This window comes from Ursus maritimus, unplaced genomic scaffold (genome assembly GCF_017311325.1).
Source record: "Ursus maritimus isolate PB19 unplaced genomic scaffold, ASM1731132v1 scaffold_13, whole genome shotgun sequence".
Classification (NCBI taxonomy): Eukaryota; Metazoa; Chordata; class Mammalia; order Carnivora; family Ursidae; genus Ursus; species Ursus maritimus.
In genome coordinates, this window is record NW_024423675.1 from 37,250,381 (window position 1) to 37,270,560 (window position 20,180).

Below are 20,180 nucleotides of genomic sequence, written 5' to 3' on the forward strand. Positions count from 1 at the left end.
ATGTCATCTTCCTTCCTTCCCTTCCTCCCTTTCTCTAAGTCAGAGGAATGTGCTATGTTGTACATACTTCCATGTAGGAAATTAGGCTGTCATCACCTTCCCTTGGTATCTTGCACTTAAAAAAAAAAAAAAAAAATCACTGTTTTCACTGCCCTGGCAATGGGAGGTTTTCTCGCTTCAGTATTTTGTTCACCCTGGAGTCATTGTCTCAAACACCCCCCCACACACACACTTTCTCCTCTCTCTCTCTCCTCTCTCTCTCTCTCCTTTTTCTGTCTCTCCCTTTCCCTCTCTCCTCTCTCTCTCTCTTCTCTCTCTCTCTCACACCCCACCCCAACAATATTCATTAATATCTCATAGCCCAGGCTCCCACTTCTCAATTAGTGTCAGTGTTCAGTCTGATCTTCACTAGAATGAGCGTTAGAAATAGAATTTATACTGGACTTCAACTCCAGTACACTGTGTTCTTTCTCTTTAGTCTCCAAATTTAAGTTCTGTTACTTGCTGCAATTACCCATCATTTGAGGGAGCCATAATTCTAAAACTCTTTACCACGGTCTTTTCCAGACATTTCTAGAAAAAAAAATAATATAAAATACGAAAGAAGATGAAAGCAATTTGTGACATTTTTTTTCATAGAAACAAGATTGAGGTAGTAAAGAACAGTGCTCTATAAGCAAAATGTAGGCTTTAGATAAACTAGAGAGATGAGAGGGAAGTCTAAAATATATATATTTTATAGGAGGGAATATACCTAAAAAGTAAGTTTAAAGCCTTGATTCTAATAAATACATGAACTGTTGTAAATGATTTTCTAGGGTTTATTCCTTTAACATGAGGAGAGTAGAAATCCATAGAAATCTCAAAAGGAGTTTTCTCTTGCTTCAGGGTCAAGAATCTAAGGAATAAACTAGATTTTTGTAAATTTACTCTTGGCAGATAGTGGGGAGAAAAACCCTGATAGGAAGCAAGGACGCTAGAAAGGAAAGCCAGAGATTTCTGACAACATGCAGCCTGAATTAATTCAGATCCATCCTGATGTTAGAAATTCATAGAAATGCTAAATAAATTATAACTCCTCAAATTTAATGCAAACTTCATTTTAGAAAGAAAAAACAGAGGAAAATCTAAAAATACAGAGAGAGGTTAAAACAGAATGGCACACTCTAGAGCAGGCATCTTGGTGGTTCAATGAATTTGGAACATAAATATGCATCATAATATCTAGGGGTTGGGATTTTAAAGACCAGGCAGGGCGAGATGACATCACAGACATCACCTGAACCCACAAGAGAAGTCTCTAAGTGAAGGTATGCAAAAACATGAGACTCTGGAACAACTGTCTTCGTTAATGAGCAGTCATGCCTTCTAGCCCAGGAACATTTCTGGAAGTCTAGTTTCTTTTCATGCCCCCAGTTGTGAAAAATGTCTTTCATAAGATGCTAAAATCACAAGCCTATGGATTGAAGTCAATTTATACCATTCATATGGTACAAGACTTTTTAAGCTGAGAAATTAATGGCAGGGGTACTAGTCTTGGCTGTTGAAACCTCTAGAGCATCTAGGAAGATACAGAAACTACTCTGTTTAGATGCACTATAAATAATCAAGTAGGACTGAGGATAGGCAGGCAAAGTACTTAACATGATCCTGAGATTACTGAAAAATCTGAAAGAGAATATTAAATTGTTTCAATTATTAAAATGTTAAAAGAATGAATAGAAAAAAGTGATGCTAGAGGAACTAAAGACTACAGAAATTTGTAAAAGAAGCAAATAAAATGTCTAAAAAATGAAATATATAGTAGTTAAAATTAAAAATGAATGGGAGGGCCAAACAGCATATTAGTAACAGATGAAAGAATGAGTTAGAAAGAGTTGAAAACATTGTCCAGAATGCAACAAATATGGTAAAATATAAAAGGAGTTTAGGAGGCAAAGGATGCAGAGTGTAAAAAATGTAAGTCTATGAGGAGTTCCAGAAGTTGAAAGAGTGAAAATGGGGAGCAGGAATGGTCAAAGAGCTACTGAAATTTTTCAAGTATTGGTGAAAGATATGATTCTACAAATTAAGGAAAACCATCACGATAAATAAAAATAAGTCCACACCTGAAAAATCACTGTTAAACTTACAGAAACCAAAAAGAAAAAGAAAACAAATCTTAAAATAATCTAGAGAGAAAATACAGATTATCTACAAAGGAATAAGATTCGCCTGTTAGCATAGTTCCCATTGAAGTCGCAATAGAAGTCGAAAGACAATGCACTAACATCTTCATGATATATAATTATATGATATAATATGCTGGTCAGCTCAGAATTCTATATCCTGTTATACCTCATTCAGAGGGGAGGACAAAATAATGGCATCTTCAGAGAAAAACTGAGAGTTTACCAATCCCAGACTCTCACTGAGCGACTATAAAATTCCCTTCAAAAGGAATGTCAACAAAATCAAGGAAATTGGGGATTAAAGAGACAAAGTGACAGAAAAATAGTAAATGTATACAATTTAAGTAAGTATGGTGAAAATCATAATGAACATAATTACTAAAGGTATGTAATTGCTTTAAAAAGTAGAGCCAAAAGAACAAGGGAACAACAACATGAAAATGGGCAGATGGTCAGCGTTCGAAGTTTTTAAAGTCCTTAAAATTTTGGGACAAGAGTAAAAAAACTGGTTAGATTTGAACTTTGTTAAGTGTATGTATTAAACATTGAGGATAATTATAGAAGAAGAAAAATAGTGATATTAATCAGAGTTCTCCAGAGAAACAACCAATAGGATATATGTATGTAGGTATGCAGAGATTTTTTAAAATTTGTTTTAAGGAATTGAGTCACACCACTATGGGGGCTGTCAAGTCTAAATTCTGTAGGACAAGCCAGCAGGATGGAGAACTAGTGAAGAATTGATGTATCAAGTTCAGAGACAGTCTGGAGGCAGAATTCCTTCTGCCTCTTTTGGGAGGATCTCAGTCGTTTCTTTTAAGGCTATCAACTGATTAGATGAGATTCACCTACATGATGGAGACTAGTCTGCCTTACTTGAAGTCTAATTACTTGGTAATTAGATCTAAGAGCTACTTTCACAGCAAGGTATAGACTTGCTTGACCAAAACCTGGATACCATAGCCTAGCCAAATTGACACATAAATTTAACCAGAACAAACAGCTGTACTTTCCAAATAAGAGAAAAAAACGTGGAGTGTAATTTTCAATCAGTTCTATAAAAGGCCAAAAATAGAAGCAAAAAAAAAAATGGTATATCTAAAACACAAAATATGATAGAATTAAATCTAAATACAGCAGAGTAATTATGACTAGCTGCCTCAAGAAATAAGCCCTGAAAAATCAGTTGCTTACCACAATCCAAATTTCTGTAATATATCCTACCCAATGTGTGTCAGACAACCCTACTCCATCTCAGAGCTACACCATACCACGGAGACTCCAAGGTTGTCCTGGCAGGGAAAGAGAAAGACAAAAGAGACATGCTTGCTCTTCCCTGCCTTGGCCTGGACCATACCTGGTCTGTTGATCAGGAATAGTCACACACCTAATCTAACTGTAAGAGCGGCTGGGGAAAAGAGGCACATTGAATTCTTGATGAGCATTAACTAGCTCACTTTCAAGTTGTCTTTATAATAAATGCAAACAGATTAAAATGACAAGTTAGATGACAATAATATTTATATTGGTTTAAGAATGTTGAACAAATGCAGCCATCAGTATATGGTGTACACAAAATACCACTAACTCTAAGGGTGCAGAGGACTGAAAAAGAAGGGGTGCAAAGAGATACACCAAGGTCACACTAACCAGAAGAAAGCTGGTATAGTAATATTAATAATATAGACTTTATATTTTTTAAAAAAAGAGTTACGAGAGATAAAATCAAGTTATCAGGAAGATTAAAAAATTTTGAACCCACAAAGTCATAATATAAAGTCTAAGAATGAAGGCAAATGTCAAATGAGGAAAATTAACATATCTATAATAATAAAGGGAGATTTTGTCATTTCTCTCTTAAAAATTGATAGGTAGCAAGCAAAGAGATATAAGGATGCAGATTTGAAAAGTACAATAAACAAGCTTACTCTAGTGGTCTTCTAGAATTCTAGATCAATTAGATAATTAATTCTATATGCCCCATTGGATAAAGCACTATGAAACTTAAGGAAAAAAAAAAGAGAGAACCATGAACCAGATCACAAAGCAAGTGTTAAGGAAATCTCAACGCTCCAACAGTACCTAGACTGTATTCTTTGATCACAGTGCAATAAAATTAAAAAATTATGTATAAAGATCATTCCTCAAAAATGTTTTAAATAAAAATCACACTTCAAAGTAATTCATGGGTCAAAGAAAAATATAGTTTGAAATCACAAATACAAAATGGAATCACAAAATACATAACAAAATGGAAATAAAACTACACATCACATCCAGTGGCACTAAAAAGGCAAGTGAAGTTTGAAAAGCAGTTATTAGGAAAGGGTGAGTATTGAACCCAATTATCTAGAGTTTCTGCTCAAGAAGTTCGGAATAATATATAAAGAAAGGAATAAAACTAAAGCAGAAATTAACGACCTAGGGAAAATATTAGGAAGCTGATTCTTAAACAGGCAAAACAAGACTAAGTAAGCAGTGCTTACACATTACTTACGTATATGGACAGGATGAGGAATGGAGAGGGGGACATAACTATAGAGATAATATAGATATAATACATATGAATATACTCGAGTACATGAGCAACTTTTTTCAATTAAATATGAGTGTTTGGTGAAGTGGACGATAAATCTAAATGTACTCAGAAAGAGTAAACTTGTAGAAGACTAGTCATTAAATGATTTGAGTCCGTTGTTAATAATCTACCCATGACAAAATAATAATGTCTACTAAAATTTCAAGGACTCACTATCCAAAACTTTTTAAAGAATAGAAAAGCAACGAAATATTCCCTGGCTTATTTTATGAGTCTGGTATAATCTTGATGGCAGAACGCTGTCCGAAACAGGATCAAAAAGGAAAACTGTAGGTCAATCATAGAGATGTAAAACTTTAAATATTATCAAACTAAATCCACATATGTGTTTTTAAAGATCTAGACAAATACAGTAAAAAGTTAATATTAGTCAAATATGGATGATGGGGATACAGGTATCTATATTTCTGTTCTTATCAGTATACTTAAATTATTTCCTAGTTAAGTGTTTTAACTGAAATGAAAGTAAAAGGAAATTGAAAATCAGTTCTGCAGGAAGATCTGCCCTGAAAAATATTAAGAAAGTCGTTCTTAAAGGCTTCCGGAAATGAAAGAGCAACCCTCATCCACACACCTACAAGAAGCCCTACGTTTCGTTCTTTTAAAATTCATGATGCGTGCATATTTTATTTCCTTTTAAATTGAAAAGAGAAGCAGGAAATTTCAAGCAACAATCCCCTGGCCTAACTTTTCTCACCTCTACACTCACACCCCCAGGACAATCATTGCTAAATCTTCCAACTGTTTCTTCTCCTGTCTCTCTTGATAATATCATTACCATTGCTGTCATGTGATTCATTACTTTAGGGGATTATCTCTTTAATTACTGCGGTGTGATACATGACATGAAGTTCATTTAGATCTTATCACATCACATTTCCCTCTCCTGCATTTCCCAGTGTAGGTACGTTACCGTGTTTAGATCCTGAACTGTTTTCTTTTTAAACTTAGGGGAAGGGGCTCAGAGCTTTATTTCCTATTCCTATCTATGATGGACTCCCCACTCTGTAAATTTCCTGTTCCTGTCTGTGATGGACTCTCCACTCTGTAAATGCAGACCTTTGTGCCCTCACCCTGCCTTCAGTTCCCTTTCTCCCTTTCTCCTCCCAACTTCTACCCTTTAACTTCCATATTGTCATGTCAGTAACATTTATATTTTGTCTATAACCAGAAGCTTAATTGGAAGCACTTCCTTAAAAGACTGTCTCTGATTGTTTTCAGTGGGGTAAAGCCTGGGGGCCCTTGGTGTCTGGTTGCATCGTTCTGTGCACCCATGAAGGGGTAAAGAGCACTCTGTTTTGTAAAGATTTGCAAGGCATTATCTATTTTTAGTCTCATGACTGACTCTCATGCTCTACCTCACCTGTGGTTTCTGAGCCTGGTCGCCTTCAGAGCTCGTGTGCCTCCCTCCTGGCTTATCCCCTCCTGAGCAAGGTGAGGGTCCAGTGACTGCAGTGGACTGAGGGGGATTAAGCGTCTACCTACCCATGTTGATGTGGTGAGAGACGTGTCTGTCCTGCTAAAGTGAAGATTCCTCTGCTGAAGTCATACACTTTCTCTTACCTCCTTTTCTTTATACCATCATAGTTTTAATTCCCACCATCTCCCTTGCACACTTAACTCCATTTTATTTAGTCTCTTGGTACTGTTTTCTGAAAGCAGTGTTTTTTGCTCAAAATTCAGATTTTTAATTTTTTTTCCCAAAATTTTATTTAAATTCAGCTTCGTTGACATATAGTGTAGTTTTAGTTTCAGGGGTAGAATTTGGTGAAAATTCAGATTTTAAGTAATCCATATTTCAGAGGAGTCTTTTGCTCTCTTCCTATATTTTATTTCCTCGTGGGGAGGGTATGGTTGAGGGTCTCCACTAACCCATGCAGTGGTTGGAGGAGTCAGAAAAAGGCATCCACACTGGGTGAGGTACACCAGAGCACACCGTGCAGTGAGCAGGAAGCTGGCTGGTTGCAATGCCGCTCTGTGCCAACGTTTAGGTCAGATATCGACCACACAGCCCCAAGATCCCTGGGCTTTGGAAGCTGCTGAGTTTCTCTGCTTGCCAACTCCATTGTGCACAGCGGGCTCCCATGCTCTTTCACTGCTTGGTGACTGTGCTGTTTTCTTCCTACTAGCTTTTTCCAGAAAGTAATGTTCCCAGAATTAAAATGTAAGCTGTTAATAGACCCCCTAGTGGACAGAAATGTGGATCACCACAACTGGTCCCCAGAGTATGTTGCTCTTTCACTATTTCTCACCCAGGATTCCATGATTTTCATGTAGGTAACCCGTGATACACAGTAGCTGATCACTAAATGTAGATTGCCACCTCCCATCTCCAAACACGAATGTCAGAAATCTGGAATGGCCAGGATGCATCAGATTTTCAGAATTGACAAGATATTTGTATTGTCACGAGACATAGGAAAGTTGATGAGAGAAGATGATTTCAAAGGAAAAATAAAATTACTTCCTTTCCCTATTTAGTTTGAGGTAATGTCCGAATATCTATTTGAATGTAGATGTCATGTGAGGTTTTTTTTTTAATGGCTCGGAAATAGGTTCTAGTGATGTGCTAGAATTTCTAAATCAAGTTGGGGAAAGAAGATAGCAGGACAGAATTTGGAAATTAGAAGATCTGCCTTCAAATTGAGTGCGTTGTAGAATCTATTCTGATCCCTCCCTTGACTTGATTCTTATGGTAAATAGAGTCTGTAGAGCCCAAATCCTTTCATCTGATTTAATATTCAATCTCCCAACTATATAAGATCATTTCTTACTCTTCATTGGCCTAGTTATGGTACTTATAAGAGGTGTTCATGAGCTACTTATTGTAAAGTATGAAGTATTAAGCATGTCCACATTTAAAATTTTCTCTTTAAATTTTTAAAAATTGTGACCACATATTTAATGTACGTAATGTGTAAATAGCATTACAAAATACAACACACAGGGTAATCAGAGATAATTAGAATTCTAGTCTGTCCTCAAACCAGCAATAATCATATATGTTTTCATTTTTTATGCTAATAAAAATAATACATTCCAACTTTTACTTATTCTCTTCCTTTGTTATAAGTTTTCCTCTCTTTCCTACTATTATTCTGTCCTTTAATATTATGAATATTATTCCTAATAATTTCTTCTTATTTATTAGTTTTTGAGTCCTTATAGTAGCAAGATTCTTTGACATCATTGCTATTGGTGTATAAATCATAAGGGTAAACACTGTGAATCTTGCAATAGTATGATTAAACATTAAGGCATTTCTAATGAGTGTTTGTTTAGAAATATGGTCATATCTTCTCTTCAGTCTGTCTTATTTAATATTTGCTTTGTATAATTGGGTGAACCAGAATACATAAAGAATACTTGCAAGGTCATTTTTGAGTTTTTATTTCTTACATAAAGGACTGTGCAAATATTAGCAGAGTACTTATTGCATTCAAAAACTCAATAAAATATGGTGTTAGTCAAGTTGTGCAGTTTATATCACATATACCTTGTATTCTGTCAACCACTACTTAGAAGTCATTCACACAGTCATTTTGACTTTTTATTAATACCTAGAATCATTGGGGGCACCTGGGTGGCTCCGTCGGTTAAACATCTGCCTTTGACTCAGGTGATGATCTCAGAGTCCTGGGATTGAGCCCTGCATGGGTTCTCTGCTTAGTGAGGAGTCTGCTTCTCTCTCTCCCTCTGCCATTCACCCCGCTTGTGCTCTCTGGTTCTCTCTCTCTGTCAAATAAATAAATAAAATCTTTAAAAATATTTATCTACAGTCATTAGAATTTAAATTTTATACCCATGTAGTATTAATGGGAAAATGGCGTAAACCCATAATTGATATGACAATTAAATCTGCCAATAAGATTGGTGATCATTTTTTCTCCATTAACAGTTCAGCAACTTATGTAACAACTGAGTGATTCACACAATAGCAAATATGAAAAAGTCAGTGAGAATCTAAGTACCTAGAAAAATATTGAATCTGTATGTAAAAATAGTGTTCATTAAGCCACCCTGATTTTAGTGATTTTCCCTGTATATGATATGCTCGTTGGAGTCAATATTTTTAAAAAACATATTAGAAACAAAAAAACAAACTTCTGTTTTATGACGCAGCATTAGACATATTTAAAAATTCAGGGCATAAAATGTTAAAAACCAAAGGGTTCGTATCATCAACCTGAAACATGGCAACTCTTTGGGGTGATGCTATAATGCAACATAAGTGAGAATTAATTTCATTCAAGGCAGTTGTGCTCTCAGACTCACTGTTTAGGATTTCCACCCAGAAATGCAATAAGCAAGAGGTGAAATGACCATGCTGCATTGGACTTTTGGACATTAACTGGAAAAAAAATATTAGGTCCTCTGAGAATGTTCTCCAACTCCATAGATGCTTCTCCCTTGCCTTGACTCCAATCAAGATTTCTTGTAGTGTCTGCTCATGCTGCCCCCATCAGCTTGTTCAGTTCCTGCCTCATTGCAGTAAGCTAGTGCACCCATAGATGCTGGGGCAGTGGCTGCCATGCTATCATTGGTGAAAATCTAGTCTCACTTAGTCATATATTTTTAAATTCTCTCTTGATTGTCCTATTCAGTGCTCTCATCAAGCTGAAACTTCCGAGTCACAAATTCTAAACTTGCAGTTTTGAGGATTCCTATTTCATCCAAGTCTCCTCTGTATGCTCATTGGCTTCCAGTCTTCCGCAGAGATTCATCGAATCTCCCTCCCATCTTAGGGCATAGTATGCAAGGCCAGGATCGACAGCCTTTCAACAGCGGGGTTGTTTGTTCCTCACTTTTTGTTTACTATTTCATTTTAATATCTTGTAGGATTTTAAAAATATAGGTTGTATGAAAACACCTTTAAAATTAATGAATAGTGATTTCCTTATCTTAAGATTACGATCTTTTTTAATTGTTACAAAAGCAGTTCTTATCTGTTATAGAAAAGTAGAAAATACAAGCAAAGGGAGAAAATAGACAATGTGCATAAGCCCACCAAACACAAAGGATCACTTTTATACTGTTGTTTATCTGCACATACCTTTTCCTATGCGAATAGCTTTTTTGCAAATGAGTAATTGTTACATAACTGTTTTGTAGCTTAATATATAATTGTATCTAATTAACATCACAGGCACATTTTTTCAATATTCTCAAAAATTATATCTTTTACAATGTAGATAGGATTAGATTCCACTATTTCTTCTCAGAATTTATTTTACTATAGTAAGAAATTTCTCCCTGATTTTTAACAACAGTCTAACATACCTGAATATAAATTTCTTCTGATAAATACTTCATACAAACACATTATAACTAATCACCAGCCCTTACATGTATCCTTGCACACTCTGAACCATTTTCTTTCTTTAAAAAATTTTTAAACTTAAAATCATTTGTTATGTAATATCTTTGCACATTATCTCCTTTAGAGATATGCAAGACTTATCTTCTAAAATAAATTATTTCATAAAGAGGGAGCAATGGAATAAGTCATAAACCATGGTGATGAATTTTCAATTACTTCTCTAACAAAAAACAAAAGCAAAAAGAAATATTCTACATCTGTCCTTAGAGACAACTTTTTCAGTGAATTCAGAAATTCTGTCTCTAATAAAGTAGTTATTTGAGGACCATTTAGAAAAGTAATAAAAGTATAATATAGAAGGTAATATAAGCAATAGCTTTTAAATTTGCTTTTTTAAATAATAAATCACTGGGAGACAGGTATACACCATCCTGAGAAGCTTAACTTCAGATCTCATATTCACCTTTTCTCCTAATAGAGCTTCCTCTGACAACAAAACATGGCCATATTTCTATGCTCGATTATCATAGCGATCATTTTCTTTATAAGGGATTGTTTTGTTCTCCACTATAGTTCCTGTAGGAAAGGCAGACTTTCTCCATCTCTGTATAATCAGACCTACTTTGGAACTTGAGACAGCTAAAAACTTTTGTTGGGTAAATCAGTCAATTCCTTCATCTACTAATGAATGACATGTAACAAGAGTTACTATGAATATTTAACAAATAGTAGGAAGGAGAACACTGACATGTATTAAAAGCCAATTAAATGCCAAGCCCTCTGTAAAATCTTTGCAGACTTTATCATTTCATTTTTTTCTGTATTTTTTCTTCTCTAATAATGTCTTAAATATCTCTCTCATACTTTCTATAAATAATTATTAAATAATAAAAACATACAGCAGCCTACATATAATATTTTATTGTGTATGATATATTTTCATGAACATTTTTATATAATTTATATATATTCATATATACTTATTTATAAAAATAGTTGCTAAAAAGCAAGAAACAACATATCTTGCAACTCTAAGAACCTCATTTATATTTCATATATGCCATAGACACAGCTCAGAAACTCAGATGCAACACTTATGAATATGTATGAAGTATAATTAGCTTGGAAAATGCTGCTTCATCACCTGTCCTGATATTGTTGATGTGCTTCGGTGACTTACTAAGCAATGTTGGAAAAGGAACTGTCCAGATTCCAATGAGTTGAAACAGTTCTGTTCATCCATAACATGTTAGTAGTTTTCATTCTGTTATCCTATCCTATACACTGTTTATGACTGACAGTTGTATGCCATCAGCCCTTTACTTTAATATTTTGGAGTGCTTCTTGAAACAATGAAAACCTATCTATTCCTCCACATCCCTTGAACTCAAACCTCTCATTTCCACTGCCCTTGCCTGAGGTTACAACTCTCTTTACTCTGGCTTATGCTGTTACAATAGCCGATCGGTGTCTCGTTTTTCTCCCACGCACCTGCCCGGTTCATCTTTCTGGTCTAAGGCTCTGACCATACCCTCTTACTCAGAAGCTTTCAATGGCTCCATGTTGCTTATTGCCCAGTGTTTTTAGCCTGACTTTCGAGCTTTCCAGAAATTGACTCTAACCTACCTAACAGCCTTAGTTCTTCATACTGCCCTTCATAAGCGCTACGGTTTTTTGCAACTGAAATACTTGTTCTGTTCTCCACACATCAAAATTTCCTGCCTCCTTGGGGCATCTGTGTGGCTCAGTCGGTTGAGCATCCCACTTGATTTCAGCTCAGGTCGTGATGTCAGGGTCCTGGGATCGAGTCCCACGTCAGGCTCCACGCTTGACAGGGAGTCTGCTTGAGGATTCTCTCCTTCTCTCTCTGCCCCTCCCCCCACTTGTACTCCCTCGAGCTCTCTCTCAAATAAATAATAAATAAATCTTTAAAGAAAATTTCCTGCCTCCTTGCCTTTCCTTACCTGAGCAAGGAGTGGTTGACTAAAAGTTCAGGAAGAAATCATCAGCTTCCTGAAAAGCAGAAAAGACAAAAAGCTTGGGAGCAAAGAGAGCTGACATTCATAAATGCAAGAAGATAGCAAATTAGCAGCAGGGAAGTCTATCAGCAGCTGGACTTCAGTTGGGGCTCAGTCATGTTGCTGGATAAAGGTGCCAAGTTCCAATGGAAGATCAATAACTCGATAATCAGACTAATCAGAAAAAATGAGTATCCAATATCAGGAATAAAAAAGGTAAAATCAGTACAACTTCTGCAGACAATAAAGGATTTTTAAAAAGAGACAAAATTATTAATGACTTTATGCCAGAAATTCAACAATTTGAATGAAATGGACAGATTCTTTGAAAATTACCAACTACCAAAACTCACAAATCAATAACTTGAATGTCCATTAAAGAATTTAATTTCTACTTAAAACCTTTGTGTACACACACACACCCACCCACCCACCCCACACACAAATTTAGCCCCAGATGATTTCACCTGTGAATTCCATGTAACATTTAAGGAAGAAGTAACAATTCTTCAGAGAATTGATGAGAAGAAAGTATGTCCCACCTCATCCTATGAGGTCAGTATCACTCTAATACGAACCAAAGACATTACCAAAAAAAAATTATAGATCAATATCCCTCACAAACATAGATGTGAAAATTCTTGACAAAGTCATTATAAATCAAATCTAACCATTTATTAAGATAAGCTACAAACTAGAGGAATATATTTGCAAATTACATGTCTGGTAAAGGATTTGTATCCAAATTATGCACAAATATCTTTCCAAATTCAGTAACAACAAAGAACCCAATAAAAAATTGGGCGAAAGACTTAAACAGATGGAAAATAAGCACAAGAAAGGTGCTCAAGATTATTTGTCACAAGGAAAATGCAAATTAAAACCAAAATGATACACCTATTAGCATGTCTAAATTTAAAAATACTGACTACATCAAGTACTAGCAAGGATGTAGGCAAATATAATTCTCATACGCTGCTGCTGGGAATTTAAAGTAACACAAATAATTTGGAAAACAAGTTGGTAGTTTCTTAAAAACTTAAACATACTACTATATCATCTAACCACTCCACTTCTAGGTATTCACTCCAGGAGAAAATGAAGGCATATGTTTATATAAAGATTTATACACAAATGCACCTAGCAACTCAATTTAGAATAGTCAGTGCTGGAGATAACCCAAATGTCCATCAAGAGGTGAAGGAATAGACTGGGGCATATCCATCTAATTAAAAAAGGATCACATATTGATACACAATGTGGACAGAGGTTGAAATAATTATGCTGAGCGAAAGAAACCATACAAAAAAAGAGAACAAACTAGATGAGTCCATTTATATACAAGTTTATAAAATGCAAATTAACAGTGATAGAAGAGCTGTGTTTGTGTAGAGATGCAAGGAAGTCAAGGAAGGGTGGAAGGGAGAAATTAAAAAGAAATAGATAGTTCCTTTGCCTTGATTGTCATGACTGTTTCATTGGTGCCTGTATGTCAAAACTTATCAAACTGTAAATTTTAAATATGTGAAGTTTACTTATGCCTCAGTTAAACCCTTGAAACGTGTAAAAAGGCAGACAAAAAGTGAATATTGGTCACCACTGTTCATAGTCCCTCAATTTCTCCAGCTCAAACTTAAGCCTCTTTCCATGTTGTCTCACCCTTCTCCCTCTTTTCCTCTCACTTCATTTCATTATTTTCTTCCTTGCAGCAAATCAACTTTCTCTCCCTTCCTTTCCCCCCATGACTCACTTTGCATATCCAAGATTAGGTTTAAAATTTTGGTTGTTAAATGCTTGCCAGATTATATTCTTGCAGAAAGACATTCACATTTCAAGGCTGTGGGGAAAGCACTTCCTTCCTTCCTTCCTTCCTTCCTTCCTTCCTTCCTTCCTTCCTTCCTCCCTTCCTGCCTCCCTCCCTCCCTCCCTCCCTCCCTCCCTTCTTCTCTCCATCCCTTCTTCCCTCCCTCTCTCATAGCTTCCCTCATACCGTCCTTCCTTCCTTTCCCATCTTTGCCTAATTTCATCTAGTACTCTGACCCATCATCAGGGTGACTCAGGATCATCAATACCAACTTCAGTTTTTTTACTACCATGATATTGGCATCTACTGAAACCTACTTTATCCCTATCCAAATTGATTTGGACTCCTGAGCTTTAAATTTTTTTCCTCTACTTGATAGCTTCTTCCTCATTGTCAGATTGTCAGCTATCACTTCTGCTGTTTTCATGTGTCTATTTAGAGAATCTTCATCCTTCTTTCTTTGTAATTTCCTTCCTCTGATCTGTTTGATCCAGAAAACCTGTAATCAAGGGAGTAAGAATGGCATGGAAATTTGTAACAGATGTGGAACCTGAGTAGGTAACTAAGGCTTTTTTTTTTTTTTTTTTTTGAGTAAGGTACACTGGATTTGTGCCACTTATACTGATGTTCTTTCCCTTTTCTTTCTTTCCTTTTTTTTTTTTTTTTGAGATAAATGACACTATGTGATGTTAGTGTATCTAATTTCCAAGGGAAACTGTTGGACTAAGAATTTCTGTGTTCTCAGTTGAAGAAACTGTCCGTTTTCCATAAAATAATTTTCTGGGGTTATCAGACAGCTCTTTTTGCAAATGCAGGCTATATATGCACACTGTCCCTTTTTATTTATGTAGATGTATCTAATATGTCCTTTTGTAGTTATCTTGGTATTATATAATCAATCTGTTCCATGAACAGTGGAGATGTTAGTATAGCACCTGAAAATAAATGTTACCACAACAGTCATGAGTTCTATGATCTTTCCTAGTTTAATGCTTAAATAATGTGACTGATAAAAAAAAAATGTGACAGAGGCACTGCAGGTATCTTTTGGAGTGTTATGTCTACGTTGTGTCTACATTATGTCTACGTTATATCTATGTTATGATAACCTGAATTCAGCTTCCTAACTTCAGCAGTAAGTTTAGCATTCTCTAGCTCTTCTTGCACCTGAAATACTTTTCCAATTTAAACTTTACACATAAGATCCTATTTGATTTATCTCTTGGTATAACTGTATTACATGATGGTTGCTAAGGAGCAAACACTATTAAAATGTATCACTAGACTTTAAGTTAAATCATCCCTTTCCCATATCATCCTGCTGTCTTTGTGTCATCTTTTTTTAATCCAAGCCTCAACAAATACATCTTTGCTAGGAGATGATTGTAGCTCGGAGATTGTTATTTAGAAGATTTTGTTTTGCTGCAGTACTTGGAGACGTGTTTTTAAAAGGAGCAGTGTTCTTCCTCATTTGAAGGGGACAAGAACCACTTCCCCACTTATCACACAACTCAAGTAAAATGTGCTTAGGGATAAAGTCAGTAGAGGTATTGAGTTCTTAATTTGCTCGACCATTCTATAGCATTCAGTACTGACCAGTTATGTCCTTGCAACACTGCCAACCATCATACTTTGAGCCACTTCTGCATCTCTTGGCTTCTGTAATGTCCTGCTCTCCTGGTTTCTCTTTGGCCTCTAGAATTTCAATTTCAAGGTAATTTCAATTATCTTGCCAGTGCCTCTTGCTGTACCTGCCCCTTAAATGTTAAGATTCCTAAGGTTTCTATTCTAGCTCTTCTTCTCCTCTCCCAATAAACAGTCTCCTGACTTTAATCGCCAGTATGTGCTGATAATTTATAATTCTGTGTCTGTAGCCCAGAATGCTTTTCTGAAAGTAAACTCTGTGTACCGGCTTCCCACCAGATATGTCTACTCCATAGTTCTGTGGGTTTTGATATGTGACACTTCTTTTTCCCTCCACAGGCAACAGGTCCTCAGGGTTTACTAAGGGAAGATGCCAAAGAGTCTCTTCAGAAAAGCTTTGGGATTCTTAATGAAGCCAAGAAGTTAGCAAATGCCGTTAAAGGTTAGTGACCTCTCTTTGTTATTATTTCAGGCTAATTGTAGTTCTATTTGGTGGGATATTTTATTACACTATTGGAAAAGTGGAATTGTTTCACTAGGGTTTTTATGATCGTTTTTATTATCGGGATTTAATGCAAGTAAACTGTTTCACCAGTTTTATGACATTTTGTCATCACATCTCATTTTGCGTTGGGTAATATTTCATAATTTTTAGACCTAACTTATATAACATCATTTCACCTATATCTAAAGTACAGTGATTTTTAAATTAGAGTATAACAAGTTTTTAAGAGTACCAAACCCCACTTGTTTTGGCTTCAGCAATGACACAAAGGAATGAATTAGGCAGATGTAGTATAAATGTCCTTATGAAATTTTCAATTTGTTAGTGGTCACATTTCCTGAAAAGTATTCACACTTTTTAAATACATATTTCTTGTATTTTCTTCCTAATTCAATCATCAAAGTGCATAAAATATCTACTCCAATCCATAATGGGTTTTGCATTAAATATGTATTACTCAATATAGCTGCTCTCTAGGTAAGCTATTATATTTATTATTTCATTCGAATATCTCCAGTTTCTCTCTGCAGCCTCATTCCTTACCATTTTCTGGCTTGCATCCATCTCCCCAACCTTCCTGAAATATTCATGGCCCTTCCAAAACATACTACTCTTCCAAGCCTCCATATTTCAGAGTGTTAATCCTTCTCTTTGGAATACCTCTCCATCTTTCGTTCTTTTTTGTATAATTACCTTTTACCAGACCTTCAAGATCGAGCTCAGATGTCATCTTCTCCAGGAACATCTACACCCCATCTGAACTACATGCCCCTTCTCACTGCCTACCTTTCTCAGACTTGTCAAACCATAGCCGTGTACTTAGATTTCATCTTCTTGATGGGGTCTTCTTTTAAGCTTTGTTTTTCTAGTGTATAATATCATAGGGACTAGCTCAAATCAGGAAATCAGTGTATTTTTGAAAAAAATGGAATGACATTGGCCTTTACTAACCTTAGAAAGAAAAGTTTTATAAGCCTTTATATTTGTCATGCTTTAACTAAAATTGCTGTGGTCTGTAATAGAGGCTGATAGGAAATTACAACTTCTGTCATCCATGTAGATGGCATTTTGATAGTAAAACGCTCTGGACTGTGTGTCACGGGTGAAAAAAAACCCGTGTACGTAATTTTGTGCAGGAGCTTGCTCTTAGTCTCAGATGAAGAGTAGCTATAGAGTCAAAACCTGTTTTCCTCTTGGGCAAGTGGAGCTGATCCCATGACTTTGTGGCCACTCCTTCCCACGCAATGCCTTTGCCCAGAGCTTGGAAGGATTAAGGTGAGGTGAGTGAGGTTAGGTCATGCGAGTGCAGAGTCAGATCTTATTTTATTTGAAAAGTTTAATATTTTGTTCATCATTGATCTTTTTTGAATCCATTTTAATTTTTTAAAATGCTGCATTACAATATTTTTGATTAGTGAGTGTTTTGGTGTCCCTTTAAATTTTCCACCTGAGGTGAATGCCTGAGTTGTCTCCCCTCACTCGCTGCTCTGCCCTCACCTCTATTTCCCCAAAAATATCGTCGTTATAAAAATGAAGAAAGAATTCCATTTCCAGAGATTTTTTTTTTCTCTAAGAAAAAAAGAAATCTGAAGACAGGCGGTGGAAAGGGTTAGGAGACCGAAATGTTCATTAGTTTAAATGTCTTTTTTTGTACTTCAGGTAGTACATTATTTAAAGTAATGAAAACCCACAAACTACTCAAGTAATAATTTCTCCAAAAATCCAAGCCAAGGCTCTGACGGAGATGGGAATGTTTTCTTGCTACATTATGACATTCCCCTGATTTGTGGCCAATTACACAAGTTATAAAATGGCTGTTAATCAGGGATATGCCATATATTACCACCAGGAACTGCTGAAATAGGCCCTACAGAGCAAAACTCTTGACAGCAGCTATTAAAATAGAGATTTAGTCATTTCCCTTTCTCTGGTGCCTGGAGTTAGAAGGAATAAAAATGGTGAGGCCAGTCTACCCTCCATATTTCTAGTTTGTTACTTGGTTCAGTTCAGTACAATCTGGTGAGTTCATGCTTTAGTCACGAATGACTTAGTGCTGCTCCCTGCCATTTTTATGCTGTCCTTGCCTTGAGGGAGTCTGAACTTGCCAGGAGCAATTTGTTTTGCTTTTTAATTTTTGAATATACATTTGTTAAAAGTCAATTTGCCCTTGTACGCATTTGAAATTTGAAACCAGTCTACATTGCACTGATTGAATGTCTACAGAGGTAAAAATCATTTCCTTGATGGATATGGAACTTGGGACAAATTGATGATTGAGAGAGTTAGAATATGAATTAATACCAGCAGGTGAATTAATGCTCCCTTGCAGATTGACAAGAAAGTTTGTCAATCAACTGGCCAGTTGAAGTTCTCATGGAATGTGTACAAGGGGAGGAATGAAGCAGATGATGGTATATTAGAAGCCTGAGAATACTAAGATTTTACAATTATATACCTTATATAGAGTAACTTCTCAATATTATTTGCTTCTTAATTTATCCCTAATATTTGTCTTTGCCCAAATAAGTGAAATCATTCAATCACTTAGGAATAAATAGGTAACGTTTCTGTAAATCAGATGACACTCTTGTGAAATAAAGAGATTCAATTCCCAAACGCAAAAATAATGACTCAGTGAGTTGCACGACATGTGGTACAGTCCAGCACAAAAAACAGGGCCAAAATTATTCCGCACATTATCTTTTGTCAAATTAATCAATACTTTTCTTCTATACTATGATCCTCCAAACACTCAGGCATTCAGTCCAGACAAGTGTATCAGAAATGCTCTACCTTCATGAATGTAATACAGTTTCATTGACTAACCTGGTAAGATTCTGTTGTTATTTTAGATTAGGAAAAAAAAAAAAGAATAAACAGGAATACAATGCTGTTAAGCCAAAATATGAGGTGGGAGTTAAATTTTGTCCAAAGCCTTCTTTCATTATTAAAGATATACTCCTTTGGAGTTCACATATTAACATTTAGCAGAATCTGCCTTTCTGAAGATACACATGTGAAAGACAAAGAAAATCTGTTGCATGGACAAAAAACAATTTTGGATTAAATGGATGAAATCAAGCGTGGATCCCCTAGCTGACCATAGTCTGGAGAACAAAACAATCTTTTCCCATAGATATTCTGATTCCTCCTACAGAGCTGTACTTCTTCCTTTGGAGCGTGAATAAAGAACATCAGGATAATAAAAGCAGGCTGGAGTTGGTTTAGGAGTTAAAATGAAAAGGGACAAAGTAGTGGCAAATGTGGAAAGGTAGGAACTATTGGACCAGACAGTACTTGTCTTACGCAAAGGTATTCAAATTCAAGTTCTTTTAGAATACCTTGCTGGCCAAAACACAATGAGCCCTCAGGCCCACAGTCGGGCTTCAGAACTTGTCCTAGTGGCACCATAAGTGGGTTTCAACATCTGGCCATTTTGGTTTCTCATTACACTCGCCGAAGAGAAAATTCGCCTCTATTCTGGTATCTTAAGTCTTTGGAGATGCTGCCACCAGACAACCCCCCCCCCTTCCGTCCTCTCCTCAGACTTCTCACTGTGACCCTCTCTCTAGTGGGAGGAAGAGCACATTCCGCGACAGCTGACAGTTACTGAGGGCCTGTCAAGCACTGTGCCTGTGATGAACAAGACAAGGTTTCTCAGTAACATGCCTCCCTGCAAACCTGCCCATTGAGTGATCTCAGAGATTTCCATGCACGGTCACTTTAGTGCACGTGTCTGGGCAGAAGAGGCAGAGATAGGACACATCCCAAACTTGTGACAGCAACTGGAGAAAGGGAAGCATGGAAGTAAATTCATGAAAGAGAGCTAGAAATACAAAAAAGTGGCAAAACTGGGCATAGTACTCTCATCGAGTCAATAGACAAGAGGCTGGGGACAGGAATATGGTTCTCACTTTCACCTGGCTTCCTTCCTTATGCAGCTGTCCTTGCTTCTGCAAGGGCCCAGGTTCCTGCCCTGGGTCATCGGGTTGACTCAGGGGATAGACTCTTTGGAAATCTTAATATTTGGAAATATTAAGTAGGCAAAGGACTATATAGGTGGGTGAAAAGGTGTAGTAAAGTGACTTAAGGGAGATTGTACCTCTTATGTTCTTAAAA

At 36.2% G+C, this 20,180-nt stretch overlaps 1 protein-coding gene across 1 annotated transcript in view; it reads left to right on the forward strand.

Moving 5' to 3' along the window:
• Window positions 1-20,180, forward strand: part of LAMA2 (laminin subunit alpha 2) — a 601,373-nt gene that overhangs the window by 495,185 nt on the left and 86,008 nt on the right. Inside the window, exon 41 of the mRNA XM_040627485.1 lies at window positions 15,896-15,998. Within this exon, the coding sequence (XP_040483419.1) occupies window positions 15,896-15,998 (103 nt within the window). The remainder of the gene's footprint in view (window positions 1-15,895; window positions 15,999-20,180) is intronic.